Here is a 16,470-nt window from a genome sequence, read left to right as displayed (position 1 = left end):
TTTTTTTTTTTTTTGTAGATTTTTTGGGGGGCGTTAAAATGTATCGAATCGACCGTTGCATGCAACTTACTCAGATGTGGATGCGCTGGCAGGGAATGAAACAACAACAGGGGATCTAACAGCAGCTGTAGCTCACTGTATTTTTCCCCTCATGAGAAAAAACAGTAGCTGATATATACTGTGTTCCTGGCTGGGTGTCTCAGCCCCAGCAACAATGAAGGGGAAAAAAGCACAAAGGGACCTTTATACTAACATGTTAGCTGTAGGATTATTTGTAAAATGCTAACAATGGAACCAAACACCCCTATGTCTATGTACTGCTGTGTCACCATAGGTTTACCCTATGGATTATCTGAGGCTGCCCCCCTATGTTGCAGAAATGTAATGCAAACCTTTTTTTTTTTTTTTAAAAAAGGACCCATTTTATGCCACAATGCAGAGACAAGCCCTGTCACTAGTATGTGTTTTTTTTTTAGAAATACACTGTCATTATGTGTGGAAACAATATTCACAGACATGCATATTACAAAGTAAATTTAAGTCATTTAACACTCTGATTGCAAACCCCCACCCACTCTCCCCCGTGGAAATAAAGCTGTTGATTATGTGCAATCTCACAAATTCACTTCATCCTCAGCCACATTAAAGCTCTTTGTGTATTTAGTGAATCACCATTTCACCCTAATTTTGGTCATTTTGACTAAGCACGTCATACGTCAGTCACCCTTCCTTTATCCACGCAGCGTTGCTTGTTTTTCTACACCCTGTGATTTCGTGCCTGCAGTCTGGCCGATGAACCCGTGTTTGTCCTTCTCTCCTACAGCCACAGCCAAGCTTTGGGCTGTTGTTCGACATTGATGGCGTGCTTGTCCGTGGGAGGATGCCAATCCCTGCTGCAAAAAAGTCGTTCGAGAAGTTGGTCGACTCTCAGGGACAATTTGTGGTGCCAGTTGTTTTTGTCACAAATGCAGGGAATTGCCTCCGACAAACAAAAGCAGACCAGCTCTCTCACATCCTGGGAGTGCCTGTGAGTTGTCAAGCTGCAGAGAGAAATTGCTATAGAGGCTTAATGACTGTTCTATGTAGATCCTTTTTATTAATCTGGTGTCCCATGTCACCTCTGCTATTAACCCCTTCCAACCCTTGATCTATTTCTAGATTACACAAGATCAAGTCATCATGTCCCACAGTCCCCTGAGGATGTTTAAGAAGTTTCATGATAAGTGTGTGCTGGTGTCAGGACAGGGACCAGTCCTGGAAATCGCTAAAAAGTAACCTGGATTCTTGCTTTGTTACGCTTTCTGCTTGTGATACATTTAAATTAGATTTGCATAATACTCTTCATTTGTCCTCAACCCTCTGTTTTTAGTGTGGGCTTTAAGAATGTTGTCAGTATTGATATGCTGAGGGAATCATTCCCATTGCTGGACATGGTGGATCACAACAGGAGACCTAAACTGCCGGTGAGATATTCAAATCTGGTGCAGAAATGTGTCGATTATATAAACATCAAACTGTTCTTAAGTCACACACAACAGCACATGTTTAGTTTCTCTTCTTTTATTTCAGTCCAACCCACTTGGCAACCTTCCTAAGGTTGAAGGTAAGAACATGTACCTCTTACTTTAAACGTTTATCAGTCTCATAGTTGCTCACTGGCATCGGTTTGTTTAATATTGATATCAAAGTGATTTATCATTCAACTTTTAATTCCACGTACAGCTGTGATTCTGTTTGGGGAGCCAATCCGATGGGAGACCAACCTGCAGCTGATAATTGACCTCTTGTTGACCAACGGTAACCTCAGCAGCATTCACAAAACCCAAAAGATGTCTCACCTCCCCCTGCTGGCCTGCAACATGGACCTCATGTGGATGGCTGAGGCACATTCTCCACGGTAACCTTTACAAAGAAATCAGTGCTTTCACAGATTAAATTTATTGACATTATCAAATTAAGCACAGTCTCTCGAAAGCTGCCAAATGTAAATATATATCCCCTTGTATTCAATTCTGTCTCAGGTTTGGCCATGGGACGTTTCTTGTGTGCCTAGAAAACATCTATAAGAAGGTAACGGGTCAAGACCTGAAGTATGATGCCCTCATGGGAAAACCCAGTGAGCTGACCTACCATTTTGCTGAGTACCTCATCAGAAGCCAGGCCATGCAGATGCAGTGGAAACATCCCGTCACTTCACTTTATGCTATAGGGTACGTTGTTTTTTTTCTTTGCACTGTATGTAGGTAGTATGGAATAAACTAGGGAAGTGATGAGACTTGAATAAAAAGAGAACAGGAACAAATACTGCATACCAAACTTAAGTTAACTTCGCATGGCTTTTTATTTGCCAGTTACTGGAAAGTGTTTTTCCTCACATTTTGACTTGCAATATTTAAAAAACGGAAAGGTCTAATGCGTTGCTCAATAATCCCGTGAGAAACATCATATAAAATACAGAACTCTGAAATTTCAACTGCCCACAAGCATGCTAGAGAACATATCACACCTTCCTTGCATGTTTCACTTCAACTTTTTATCACGAGTGTTGCTTTTGTACTGGTGCAGCTGTTCTGTGTTCGCATGCCGGCACTACATAATTGCTTTAATTGCTCCTTCACCGGTGGAGTAGGATAGAGCAGCAGAAAATAATCACATTGTTGCACATATCAGTATCCAGGCTAGCTTTGTGCTCACTGCCTGAGGCACTGAATAATCTCTTCCCACTTTCTACACTCTCAGGGATAACCTTATGACTGACATCTATGGCGCCAACCTATACAACCGCTACCTGGAGGAGAGAGTTGCAAGAACGAACCCCAAAGCCATTGCTAAGATGGTGACCGCCACAGGGTCCGCCACTACCGTGCCCCAGCAGGAGGAGCTCGACAACATGTGGGAGAGCGAGCTGGCGCTGCCCGCTGCCACCTCCTGTAAGTCTGTCCTAGTCTGCACGGGGGTCTACAACCCCAACGCAGAGGTGCCGTCTGATGCAAATCACTGCATCAAAGAGACTGTGTTCCACGGGCACCGGGACTTCAGATTTGACCCTGCACTGGTGGAGCCCGGCTACATTGTGCAGGATGTGGCAGAAGCTGTTGACCTCATCTTTGAGCAGGAGAAGTTTGTGCCTCAGTAGAGTTTTGAGCCAACAGGTTTTGTGTGATCACGGAGGTCCCAGTAGAGAAAGAGGGAGGGGGGCAGGGCATTAAACTGGGTATACCACTTAATGCATAAACCTGTAGGAGCCTAACACTGTGGACTTTGTTTGACAACCTGACAGGGCATTGATAAATATGGGTCACCTTCTAAACTTTAAACTTTGAGACAAACTTTAGAGAAAATTAATCATGTAACTGTTACTGTCAACCTCTCTTTTATATTGTTTTTGTGATAGTCTTTAATTACAGGTTTTTTCATTAAGGAAAAGTGTAAGAACGGCCTTATTTGACCCAACTAAGTATTTTTTTAGATGATAGTAATGTTTTAGATAATTACAAATCCTGAAACCATCCTATATTTATTACAAAGATTTACCAGTGTTTTTAAGAAGCATATTCAGATAACATTTGACCTATTATTATACAGGCTACTTTTTATTATTGCATTTTTAGTCATTTATCCTGGAAAATCTATGCATGAATATGAGAGTTATACTTTTACTGTAAAACAACTGTTTGATGTGCAATATTGTCCTCTAATCGTACTGCCTGTCTGCATTTTGTCTAGATGTGAGAGCGTTGACTAGTATTTGCACAGATCATCTTTGACTTTGTCAGACTTTCATCTTTGTTAAATGTTACCATATCGTCATAACCTGATTATCATAATATAGAAAATAATTTTTATGCTTTAAAATTGTAATTCCAGAAGCAAAAGCTATTTAGTACAATGCCAATCAAAAGATTTTACCACTTCATATTTGACCATTTGTAGTAATTTACTCATTGTAAATAGCGTAACTTAAGAAAATATAAGAATTAGTTACACATGCTTTTGTTGTTACAAACTGTTTGTGTGATTTTTCTCTCAAAAATGAACCACAACTTATAAGAACTGGCCATGGTATTGATCACTCTGTGGAGGCACCTGTAACAGGCAGCAATGTGTATAGTTTTCTACAAGATATGCAGAAACTCTTTATGCTTTTAAACATGAATGCTTAACTAGCTCACAGACATAGACTGATGAGTATTTAGCCATTTCCAATTAGGTTTCAGTCATTTCCAATACAACTGCAAGCCCAAAATAGTTCTCAATGCTCTTTTGTTAGTGTATCTGTACATTTCTTGAGCTTTAACCAAAAATTCTACAGTGTATAGCATATTATAACGTGCAGTCTACGGCACAGGACCTTTTAGGTTACATTGTAAAAAAAAAAGGCAGTTACACAGAAGAAGCGTCAGGAGACATGGCTGTAGCAGTTTAGCGTTTAAAAACAACTTTATTGCAAAAACACCATGTTTTGTTATCGCCCTCAATTCTACTTTCCATTGTGTAGTGTTTTTGTAATTCCACCGTAGTAGACAAAGAGGTCCCTCAGGTAGCCTTTATCTTTATATTGTGCTTCTTGTGCAACACATCCAGTACTTGCGGCAGTAACTCCATGTTGATAAGTGGCTTTTCTTGATCCTCCTCGTGAGTGAGAGAGTCAGAGTACGGCCTGGCCTCTGACAGTGCAGAGTGCAGCCTCCTCCTGTGTTTGGGCTTAAGTGAGCGCAAAGAGTCGGCCTCCAATCCTGAATGTCTCTCATCTATGTACAGAATGAAGGTGGAAGTTTTGGCTAGTCTCAAGGTCATCAGAAGCAGAACAATGAGGCAGCATAGCATCACTCCCATCATGGTGTTATAAGCCGCATCTGTACAGTTTTCCAGGGCATAGGAAGAAAAGGAGTCATCACTGAGTTCAGTAATGGCTTTCTGAGCCACAGAGCTTGGACTGGCACAAATGGGCTCCTCTGAGACAATATCCCTGTTCTTCAGCAACCAGTTCCTCAGGTATTGGATCCTACTGTCACAGTGGAAGGGGTTCCTAGATAGTGAGACCCTTTTCAGACCAACCAATTTGTCAAACAGGCCGGAAGGCACTGAGGTGAGCCGGTTGTTCTGCACATAGAGCTCTGTGGTGCCTGAGGGCAGACGAGGAAGCTCCATGAGGTTTAAAGAGCTGCAGTTAACTTGTAGACCATCAGACAGGAGGTCTGAACATAGGCAGGGTTGGCAAGTATTGTGTGCACTTGATGTGTCCAGGAGAAGGAGGACAGCTAAGCTTAAACCGGAGAGCATCCTGCAGGATTAGGAACATGTTATTCTGTATTTGTACTGTTAATTTCCAGTTTGCATAATAATAAAAACACAGAGGATGCTTTAGATGATTATCCATAGATCTGTGTTAGGGCTAAATTAACATTAAGCAAACAAAAACAGTCTTTATTTAGAATGTTCTTAATTGTTTACTGCAAAAAAAAGAATACATCTATAGGTGAACAAAATTAAATATAGCTGTGCATCCTTAATCTTTCCTAAAGAAAAGTATTCAGATATATCCAAATGACAAAGTGAATGTAAAATCTCCCCTATTTTAAAATGAAAAAGGAATACAAACCTTTTAGAGTCAAACCAATATGGAAGTTACGTCTTGTGGTTCCAATCATCCTTAAATTATCATACTGTTCTGCTCTAATGTTGCATTTCAGCTTAAGAGTATCCAAAAAGTTCCTGTGAACTCAAGGTGTCCCCGTTTTGTAACGGGCGTGTTATTAAACTCTGAATAATAATCGCACACCCCACACAGGGCAACGTCAGTGTGAGCAACGCACCAATAGCACTGCACGGTTATGGTGCATTTGACATGAAGGAAATCCATCTGCTTAAATGAGATAAGAGTTCTATAATCTATAAAAAACAGCGGCTGGGGCTATCTGAAGCTCTCCCACACAGTGTTTATTACTGACATCCATTACAGTGCCGAGGGCACAGGGGGCACTATACTACAAAATACAGCTTGGAGCATGCACAGCTTTATGTGAATTTGAATTTACCTACAAGATATTTGAAAGCCAAATACTGAGCTAATAATGAGTTTGAGGCCAAAGAAAATTCTGGACATAAATCGTGGCTGAATCCAAGAAAATCTACAATCCAAGAAAGAATTTTACATTTCTACAGCTTCAGAGAAGTGGTTTAAAGCTGAGAGGTAAGAGTAAGAACAATCACTCACTGATCCTATGAGGATCTGTGCAGCAGGTACACTTTTCGCCCATAGGTGGAGTAATGGCACAGATTTTCCTTTCCCTTTGAAAGCACTTTAATGCATGCCCTCTAGTGGAAATGCTGCAACACTAGTGGAAAGTATCACTGGAGGAAGATATGAGAGTCTAATGATAAGGCACTAATGTGATATGCATTATACAAAAAAGGGGGAAATCCTTTGATTTACACTGACAGCCGACTCAGTGTTCAATAAGAAAAAGCATTTTCTACGGAATGGTAACTTCATATACACCAGAGAGCAAGAACAACACATGCGTACCATAAGTCATATATTCGTTTATTTTGCTTTCTCAACATTGTCACAGTTGAAGTTTTACAATAACTGGGGTCTTACTGACTCACTACTCACTGTACAAACAGAATGCACATATAAATGAGGCCATTCTTGTCTTTTCCTTTTTTTTAAAATGTGTCTCACGCCAGACTGAACAGCTTGCAGCAGGATGTGTGTATATTTGTGTGTACAGTATATGTGTGTGTGTGTTTGTGTGTGTGTGTTTGTGGTAGGTGTTGCATGTATGAAAAAAGAGCTGGATGTAAATGGCAGCGAACTTTCTAACAGTCTGTTTTTTATTTCTACAGCAAATGTCAGTTCATGACAGCTGGACGCAGAGACAATCGATATGTTCATATATCACCTCTCTAATCCATCTATGAGGTGATGTATATACATCCTGATCTTAACTGCAGGTATCAGAATAGAGTGCTGATCCTATACACATTATGTACAGTTCCTATAACCCCCTGGCTTGGTCCCTTTGCAGCCTCATAAAGATAAACCCTCCTTCCAAGCAGTTTATCAGTTTGCACACCAAAATCCCATATTTACACGATGAAAGCCCTCAGCAACAGAAGTGCAATGTTCTTTATGTTTGTAATTTACACAATGGCTTTGTTGATGAAATGCATGCCGAGCTTCAATAACTACCAGCCAAACATGGAACAACAAGAACACGTCAACATCAGGAAATTCCAAATTAATCAAAACCAAAGGAGAAGTCAAAATTTATAGGCTGATTCTTTTTCCCCATCAGCTCACAGTGAATAGGACACATGATGATCCATGCAGTGCATTGTTGGGGTACTTTCTCACAAAGAATGACTGTAGACATTTGAAGCACTACAACACACACCAAAATAAACAGATTCCTCGGTTTTACATCGTCCCAAGATTTCAGAATTATAGCAAAGATATGAAATCACTGGAAAGACACATTCAACTGATCATTAATGTCCCATAATGTGATATGTCTGTCATCTGAACTTTCCTTGTTAATTCCCATGAGGAAAAATGTGTGAGAATAAGCCTGACTTATGGCAATGGTTTTATTTGTGAATGTTAAAATACATTTTACAACCTGAATATCGGGACAAACAGTTTACTGTCACTAATTTACACACTAGAATAGACTCTTATTTGTAGAATGTAGAAAGTTATTCTTTACATATACCCAGTTCCTTTGTTCAGTTTGCATTTTGTATATTATAATTGCATTTCCTGAAAAAATGAAAGTGTTCTTCCATATGTGCTTATCCAGCAAAATATTTCTGTTCAGCCCCAAGAGAAGCATATTCCTTTTATTAAAATATATACACACATTCCTCTTTCCACTGTGAACTGTGTAAGTAAGTATTTATATATTCCTAAATGAAAAAAGTTTTTTTTTTTTCACCTGAATCTTGTCTTGGAAAACAAGATAACAAACTTTCACTCTTAGTACAAGTCTGCATTTTCTGAACATGATTGCACTTAAACTTGCTATGGTAACACTGATTTGTTATACAATGTGCAGAGGATAGCCTCACATTAATAACATTACATGCAAAAATCACTTACTAGACATTCCACTGAACTCCAAGTCTGTACCTCTCATTAGACCACGAGGACAGCCACACATTAATTTACTGAGAAAGACTCTGACAGGGGTCAAAAACAAAAAATAAATAAATAATGACGCAACATTAAAAAAAAAAAAAAACGCACAAATTGGAGGGACACCTTGTTCTTAATGTACAAAATCAGTACAAAGATATTGCACATATGATAGAAAAAAGATGAAAAAAATATTTTTACTATGCAAGAACTGATTTTATTCACTCACCAAACCTTGCTGGTGAATAACATAAACATACTAAACAAGGCAAAAGAAGATTTCAAAAGTGTTTCTATTTTTGACTTGAAGAGTCAAGAGAGCAGCTGTCGCATATGTTAAAGGCAACAGACTTAACATGTTCAACACGTTCTGTGGGTCCATTTGTAACATAAACTGAGCCTTCAAGTGTGTTTAATGTCTTTTCACTCTTAATATTCATTATTATTTATTTTTTTACAGTTCAAGCAGCCACAGTATGAGTAGTAAACTGAGATTAAAACAACCAACCAGCCCTGTTTATCATTCGTGAGAGTTGACAGGAAAAGTCTGCTTTGAGGCTTCAGCTGTGACAGCACAGCGTTTTGAGGCCCATATGCGACAGCTGCCATCCAGAAGCTCCTTCTGATCCATTTGAAAGGCAAAAGTTCCAGAATAGATTATAGGCCGGACTGAATGGGAGTTCACTCCTTTCAGATCTACATCCTGTTACCACAGAGTCAGTATAATACTGATAGAATTCATTTTTGCTGATAATAATAATTGTAAGTATAATCTTACAAATTACTTTACGCACAATATACTGTACATGAAGTCTTGACTAAATAGATTATGCATTAATAATTGGCACATTTATTTATGAGAGCTAGGAGACAACACATATAGCTGTCATCTACAGTAAATACAGCACTAGAACTACAATGACTGAGACGGTCGACTCAGTTGTTTAACCTGTCCTTTGATTTAAGTTAGTGTGAAATGATTATATCTAGGTTCTCCACTACATATGAGCTCTACGGGAGGCAACAACAAATTGCATTCATATGATGGTAGGATCTGCAAACCAATTGTGACAGAGAAAACAGTCAGCCATGTTCTCGTCTCAGGTCGTCTTTCCTCCTGATTATGTGAAGGTAAGACAGGTTATTGAGGGAATGAAGCAGTGGAGAGCGGCTTGGTGAGAAAACACATTTTCTCTCCAGCCATCACGGCCGAGTGGTGTGTGTGGAAAACATAGAGCATCTTCCTGTACAGAACCCCCACAAAGCCCTGATGGGGCCAGGCCCATGATCAGGCAAACTAGTAAAAGGCCCCTGGTGGAAGATTTGAGTCCGATTTCCATCCTGCATATTAGTTGGACCTGGAGGTGAAAAAGGTGACTGCATGTGACTGGTTTCCATCACAGCAGCAGTAAAACACAGTGGACAGGCCATAGAGTTATGCTGTCAGTCCCTTTGGTGTAAGCAATTGTCCCTCCTTCATTAAGTTCCCTCCTCGCTTCTCCTCTCTGTGTTAGGAGCATCACACTACGGTGCTGATGCCACTGTGTTTGGGTTTGGGTCCGCCAGGTGCCGAACCCGCTTGCTGACTGTGGTGGTGAGGAGCATGCTGGGAGTGTGAGGCATGATGGGAATGCTGGCTGTAATGGCTGTGCTGTGAATGGGCGTGTTGGTGTGCGTGTGAGGCGTAGGCTGGGTGCTGGTGGTACTGTGTGTGGGGCGGGGGGTGGTAGTGGTGGTGGTGGTGGTAAGGCGGAGGGTTCTGCGGGACTTGGCAGTACTGGGAATGGGGACCATGGAGTTGGGCCTGCACTGTATGTGCTACCTGTGCTGTGTGGTGCAGGTTGGTCGGGTGGGGCTTGTGGGATATGAGAGTGGGATGACCGGGTGGAGGGAAAGGAGAGTGGCTCTGAGATGACGGTTTGCCTCGCTTGCTGCCAAAGAGCGACCCAAGGATGGAAGTCGATGCTGAGTTAGGGATGGAGGGATGGCCGCGTGGTGCGCCCTCACGTGGCGTGGTGGCTCTCCGGCGTGTGTGTGGGCTGCTAATGATGGACCCCTGCAGGCAGGAAAAAAGGTAACAGCATGTCCGTCAGACTCTGTGCAAGTGCTACTGCACAACAGCTACTAAACTGCAGCTACAAGGCACCAGCAGGATGAATTCACAGTTTTCTCATTTCAGGTAAACAAGTAGCAAAATGTTATAGGGCATGCAAATGAGAAACTAAAAATGTTTTCATGGTAGGCAGCAGCAACACTAGGAATACTTCAGCTTCAAGATGAATGGTGCCTATATTCAAAAGAGCTGTGCTGTTAAGGCACTAACTGGCTTGAAACAGAAAATCTGTAACAAGAGTAATTACATAAATTAATACCATTCAGAGCATAAATAATGACATTAACAGGGGTAGAAAAGACAACATTTCATCTTCATTGCAGTCAGTGTGCCAAACCCTCTAAGAGTCACACATGCAACTTGTTATATTTAATGGAGGCATAGTTTCCACATGCAGAGGATGTGACAGGCAAACTTGTCATCCACACATTAGCATTCAACTAGAAGTCAGAAGGCAGGAGAAACTAGCTCTTGTGTGCAGACTTCACAACAGGCCTGGACACTTTCCCCCCTTCTCTGGGTCCAACACTGCTCACTATCCAGATATGAATTCTCCTGATAAAGCGTTTCCTTTGGCACATGCTTCATCTAAGACTGGAGAAAGACCGTATGACGTTTTTGAAAGCAGAATGAAATTTTCAGGGTCCCAGACTTCAACCCAACACATGAACTGATGGACACATGAAATGAGGGAAAGATGAATGAATGAAATCCACATCTTTATAAGTCCGTGTGAAGCCCTTCAGCAGACTTCTGACTATGAAGGCTACGTTCCTCCCTGAACCTTACAGCATTTAAGAAGTTGTGGTTAAGGAAAAAAAGAAAGACCCGGACAGGGAAAGGGGCTGCAGAAGATGTACAGTTTCCTAGTGTCTCACAGAGCTACCACCCTGGCACAGAGAAGAAGAACCAAATGAAAACTGCTTGGATATGATTGAATGAAAGACAGAGACAGGCGACAAGGGGAGGGATCAGAGGAGGGATTAGTAGAGTCATGCTTGTTTGAAGATAAAGTGTATATTGGTCATATAACATGACCAAAACAGGAGATCTCTGGCTTCCACAAAGGGGCTAGGATCAGAGGCAGGCAACCCATGCATGCACACTAACTGAGGCAAGCAGGTTATAAGGCATCCCAGGAAGAAAAATAAATGATCCAAACAAATGGACTGAGTCTATGAAGCAAAGAAGGTGTAAGACCAAAAATAAATGGTGTGTTTTCACAGTGCACATCATCACATAGAGAGTAGCTTGGATACCAGCTGCTTCCAACTTACTTCCATATTGCTGTCTAGTGATCCTGCACTGCTGCGACGCCCCCGCTTGCCTGCCCGAGACATGCAATACCACAGATTAGAGATCGACAGCACTCCTGGATCGACTACAGACGTTTAGGCCGCCCACCAGTCCCGTAGGGGGCAGTGCAGTGGATTGTGACTGTGAGTAAGGTCCAAATATGGGCGGGAAGAGGAGAGCGCGTTCAGGTTTGGGTGGGTGGTGGGTGACAGGTGGTATTGTGGCTAACTGTATAGTGAAGTCACATCTTCACACTAAAGCTGCATTGAAATTTCAGTGATTTAGGTTTTTCAACGCATTTCGAACTGGAAGCTCAGTCAGGTGATACTTAAAAATGTTGAATGTATTTCCAGAAATCTCAACAAATATGGACTCCATGAGCATCAAGTCTAATAGACCAAGGAAATGTCCACAGTTAAGTTTTACCAAAAGATTGCGGGCTAAAAACTTTAAACAGGGTTGATGCCGAAACAAATTTTCTCCCAGATTTTTGACTTGAAATATGACAACTCGCTCTTAATGTTGTCACAAGATGTAGATTTTCAATAGGGTCAAAGTTGGCGAAAAGCCAGTCTCAGTGACAGTCACAAAGGAGGAGACACATCAAAAGCAATACAGTGGTTGTTGCACATGGGATGTACAGGCATATACAGGTCTGAGGGCGAACAGAGCACTCTTGCCGTTGTTAGGCACACTCAGCCAATGATACATGACCAATAATCACACATATACAGGAAAATACCTGATGTGTATGGAAATAACACAGTAAATACACATGGAATGGGAGTATGGCAGGAAAGGAAAAAGAAAACACTTAACAAAAATGACCCCACTAACATGCCACATCCTGCACTGAAAAACACAGGAGACAGGAGGGCTGAGGGACGTCTACACGCTTTTTCACTGACTGACCTATCATTTCCCATTGAGGTAGTGATCATGAGAACAAAGCATATCGTATTACCAACAGTGAGGCAGACCCCTGACTGGATTTCATTTTGTTATCAAGTTAATCACCTGATAACTTCACATAGCTGTTATCTGTAATGAATGAAATGTATTCTTGCTTCAGAGCGGCTGTGTTAAACACTGATATTCATGGATGTGAAATGACTGTTAACATCAAGACTGAGACTAAATCTTGATCTTGTTGCTGCTTAAAGAATGGTACACATCAGCACCGATTTGTTTGGTTCACAAATATACGTGAGAGGAAATGGCACATGATGTTTGAATAAAACATAGGATTATCATGAAATGTCTTTGGATAGAACAAACTTAGGAGTGCAAAAGTGCCAAGTTTAAAAAAAGAAGTGACGATTAAAACATGGATGGAAATGTTCTGAAATAAACTCCAAATGGTCAGGGTGAGAACTGCCTGTCAATTTCATTCATCACTGAGAAGACAAATCTTGTAAAACCGCATTTCTAAACATTTAACTTTCTTCTCAAATAGGTCTGTATTCAGTCTTGAATTGTAAAAATGTGGAGCACACCTTAAGTCTCTCTAAAACAAAGTAAGTACAAGAGAAGTTAAACATTGAAGGACACACTGTCCAGACCAAACTATCCGATCATGAGCGAGTTAGATAGTAGATTTAAAAAAGAAGAGCTCTAAAATCAATGTATGGTGCCGTGAAACAACATTTTGCTATTTTATCCCCTTGGTATCATCTCAGAGCGCTGGATGACAGAAGGAGAGTGCTTTTCCATTAAAGAACCGGCTGGAAAAAGCAAAGACGTTTTGGCTGTACCTGCTTCGGAGAGGTCTCGCAGGGAGCTGCTGAGGGCGCTCCTCTTCAGGCCCTCTCCCATGGCGTAGGTGTCATCTAGACTAGCGCGGTTCATGTTCCCGTTGCCAGCTTCCTTCTTCAGGCCGGAGCTCTGTGACATGCTGGGCCTTACCACCCCTTTCTGCTTCTCCAGCTCAGCTGTGGAAAGAACCCAGGGAAAGACTGAGGTAAGTGGCAGTGGTTTTACATCTCACTCTGGCAGTGTGAATGTCAACTATTGATCTACATCATTCAACATCCTATTCATGTGTAATGACAGATTGCATTTTGAATGTCCAGAAAAAAAAACACAGCTCTCCTTTCTGTTAGCCATCCTGTGAACTCTGTAAAAATTCTCCCTCGTAAAGTGCCGCAGTTGAGTAATGAGGAACATGCCCTGTTTCTACTTTACACCGCCTGAGGTAGACATAGTGAGAGGGGGGATGGGAGGGGGTGGAAAAAAAAGGCAGCTCACACTCTATTCTGTATTTCTCCATTTCCTGGACTTCGGCAATGGACTCTCGTAGGTCATCTGTGAACTTCTTGCGGTCCTGGGGGTTGGGTGCGTTAAAGTTGATGAGGACTTTGATGTCCGCACCTGGTATCGCTGATGTAAGTCTGATTCCATTTGGGTAATCTGGGGCAACGGCAAAAAGAGAGGGAGAGACATTTACACAGGGACCATTGATCAAAACCAAGTTAAAACACATTGGACAAATCTGTCTGAAGTTTGAAGTATAAACAATGTCACAGCCCATTGGTTTGACTCCCCATTTCTGCTGGATGTTTTACCGTGCTAAATCAAACCCTGTGATGTAAACACTGTTAGCTAAAACACATCACAGGGATAGAGACAGAATAAAAGCAAATGCCACTTACACTGATTTTCAAACAGCATGACTTGCATCCCATACAGAGAGAAAGACTGTCGGAAGCTGTACGTTACGGAGTTCTTCTTTTTCTGAAAAATCTTGGTTACCTGAAATCATGTAAAAAGAATATTTGAAGGGCTGGTCTAAAGAGAGAGGAGAGGATATGAGAGGATAGAAGAGGAGGGGGCTTTTACCACTAGGAGGTCGTTGAACAGGAAGATCTCCCGCTGATGCAGGCCCAGCTTCTGGAGTTTGTTGGGATCTGGAACTTCAAACAGGCGGCAGTAACACACCAGCCGGCGATGGGGCAGCGACAGCACCTACAAGGCAAGGGAAAAAAAGCACAGATACCAACATTTCAGAGGTCATTATGGCCTCAGTCCACAAGGTAATAAGAAACAGAGGTCACCTCTTCTTCTGAGCAGAATTTAAAGAAGGCGTAGGTAAAGGACAAAAAACAATAAACAATGCTTTGTTCCGTCATTTTTACACATATTAAGTTTGTTTCACCAGTTAAAGTTAACTGGTAACATAGCATGAAGTGTAAATATTGTTGCTATGGCTACCTTAATTTTTCTATAGGTTACTTGATGCACTGATATAACCTGTTAAACTGTTAACCTAAACTTTGAGGAGTCCTAACATACGAAAACAAGTATTGACCATGGCAACGGTACTGTATATCTAGCATTAATGCATTACAAAATAATAACGGCTAGTGCTAGGTCTGTGACTGGAAGGTATCTGCATGGTAGATGCCATGCACCCTGCTGAGCACAGAATCTGTAAACACTGCAGCTCAATGCCGCCCAAAAATGTATCGTTTATCGTTTCTGCCTGGAGCATTGACTACTCATCTCTCAATAACAGATGTGGTGCTTCAGGGTGAAAAAGTTCCTGTCTCTTTAGGTAATATGACTCTAAAACTACCTGTATGATGTGTATTATCTGCAATGTTCAGAGACAGGAAGCTGTGCACATACAGTGAAATAATGAATGACAAATGATCAAATATATTTAGATTTATGGATATTTAGCCTACTTACACATCCCAGGCCATGGTGGAGAGATCCGATCTAAAAAAGGGAGAACAAAGAAGATGTTGCAGCTGTTATGTTACTATTGCCTTTCATAATATGAAAATTCAATCTCTCTTGCTTACTAATGAGCACATATAAGATTTTGCCGTTGCAGGCTATGCACCTACACCCTTGATGATGCATGCACCTCTTGTGTTCTGTATATAGGGTGGAGGTCTTTCTCTGCTGCTGGACTCGAGGGAGTCTGTAGTGATGCTGGAATGAAAACAGATCCTCCTCTAGAAGCCCACTCTGAGCAGCACTAGTGGACCTGATTATTACGGAGAGGAATTCCAATGTCGTTTTATACTAAAGTGTTTTACTGAGAGTCCTCCTGGGCTTTTAATTCTGCAGCTAAATAGTGACGAGGGATCATTTTTCAACATTAATACATATATTAAATTATTACTGGCAGAGCACCCTATCCATCCCACTGGAAACCAACTGAAACAAAGTCCTCTGTGCAAGACATGCCTCTCCCTGAGGCTGCATAGGTTAATCACATTTTTAACCTTCACACATGAAAAAGACATCATTGCCTGCAGAATAATGCAGAAAGGCTGCTCCCCCTGCTCCTGAGAGACTGGAGCACAGTCAGAAATAAATTAGATAATGGCTCTTGTTCAGTATTCATAGACAGATATAAACTGTCTAATGATTAATGAATCAACAAATTATTGCAACGTAGCGTATGTAACGTATGTCGGTTAATTAAATACTGGTATCAACCACTTCTCCCTCTACAACTAAGTAAGAACTATAATGTGCTAAGGTGGCAAAAAGTGCCCATTTTTCATCAGACTGCAGCACTGGGTGACATCTCTCAAGGGCTTTGGGTGTGTTAAAATCAGCAGCGTGAAGGTCTAAGCCCAGGCATGTCTCCCCTATCACACAGTAATACCCAAAAGTACAAAGAACTTAAATGTTCTAAATCTCCCTATTCCTTATATGACTTAAATTCTGTAGGTTTTGGGGTCAGTAAATCAGGAGTGAAATTTCCATTTATTGAAAGTGATTCTAGGTAGATACAGCTCTGTGAGTGCTGATTAAAGAATAATCAACACTGTCTACATCTAATAGCCCAAAGATGCCTCAGAGACTGATTTCATGCCTTTTATTTTTTGGGCTTTTATTGCCTTCATGATAGTGACAGTCGAAGAGAGACAGGAAAGAGGGGCAGAGAGAGGGGATGACA

At 41.3% G+C, this 16,470-nt stretch overlaps 3 protein-coding genes across 7 annotated transcripts in view; 1 reads left to right on the top strand and 2 right to left on the bottom strand.

Annotated features, from left to right (window-relative positions):
- Nucleotides 1–823: 823 nt before the first annotated feature.
- On the top strand, nt 824–3,136 carry zgc:77375 (uncharacterized protein LOC402927 homolog; the record flags this gene model as incomplete). The annotated part of the gene is given in 7 exon segments (XM_035656628.1): nt 824–1,027; nt 1,159–1,271; nt 1,370–1,463; nt 1,570–1,603; nt 1,723–1,897; nt 2,022–2,210; nt 2,740–3,136. Coding segments are annotated over 7 exon segments (1,206 nt in total), but the record flags the coding sequence as incomplete, so codon positions are not given.
- Nucleotides 3,137–4,423: 1,287 nt separating this feature from the next.
- gp9 (glycoprotein IX (platelet)) lies at nt 4,424–5,781 on the bottom strand. Its single transcript, XM_035656629.1, has 2 exons — nt 5,603–5,781; nt 4,424–5,284 (listed from the first exon to the last, which is right to left on the bottom strand). Exon 2 carries the CDS (start codon nt 5,281–5,283, stop codon nt 4,537–4,539), a length of 747 nt encoding a protein of 248 aa, XP_035512522.1. The 5' UTR covers nt 5,284; nt 5,603–5,781; the 3' UTR covers nt 4,424–4,536.
- Nucleotides 5,782–6,531: 750 nt separating this feature from the next.
- The window catches only part of LOC118324338 (IQ motif and SEC7 domain-containing protein 1-like), an 87,326-nt gene continuing 77,387 nt past the window's right edge, over nt 6,532–16,470 (bottom strand). For 4 of the 5 annotated variants that reach the window (XM_035656623.1, XM_035656627.1, XM_035656625.1 and 1 more), the window contains 7 exons: nt 15,243–15,272; nt 14,391–14,516; nt 14,204–14,303; nt 13,800–13,961; nt 13,307–13,483; nt 11,534–11,583; nt 6,532–10,199 (listed from right to left, as the gene is read on the bottom strand). In XM_035656623.1, coding sequence (XP_035512516.1) covers nt 9,663–10,199; nt 11,534–11,583; nt 13,307–13,483; nt 13,800–13,961; nt 14,204–14,303; nt 14,391–14,516; nt 15,243–15,272 — 1,182 coding nt within the window. In that variant the 3' untranslated portion in view covers nt 6,532–9,662. The remainder of the gene's footprint in view (nt 10,200–11,533; nt 11,584–13,306; nt 13,484–13,799; nt 13,962–14,203; nt 14,304–14,390; nt 14,517–15,242; nt 15,273–16,470) is intronic. The other variant, XM_035656626.1, reaches the window with a different exon arrangement.

Source organism: Morone saxatilis, unplaced genomic scaffold, assembly GCF_004916995.1.
Source record: "Morone saxatilis isolate NCDOM2014 unplaced genomic scaffold, NCSU_SB_2.0 Contig15, whole genome shotgun sequence".
Classification (NCBI taxonomy): Eukaryota; Metazoa; Chordata; class Actinopteri; family Moronidae; genus Morone; species Morone saxatilis.
Note: the sequence above shows the minus strand (reverse complement) of the source record. Positions and strands in the feature narration are given on the sequence as shown.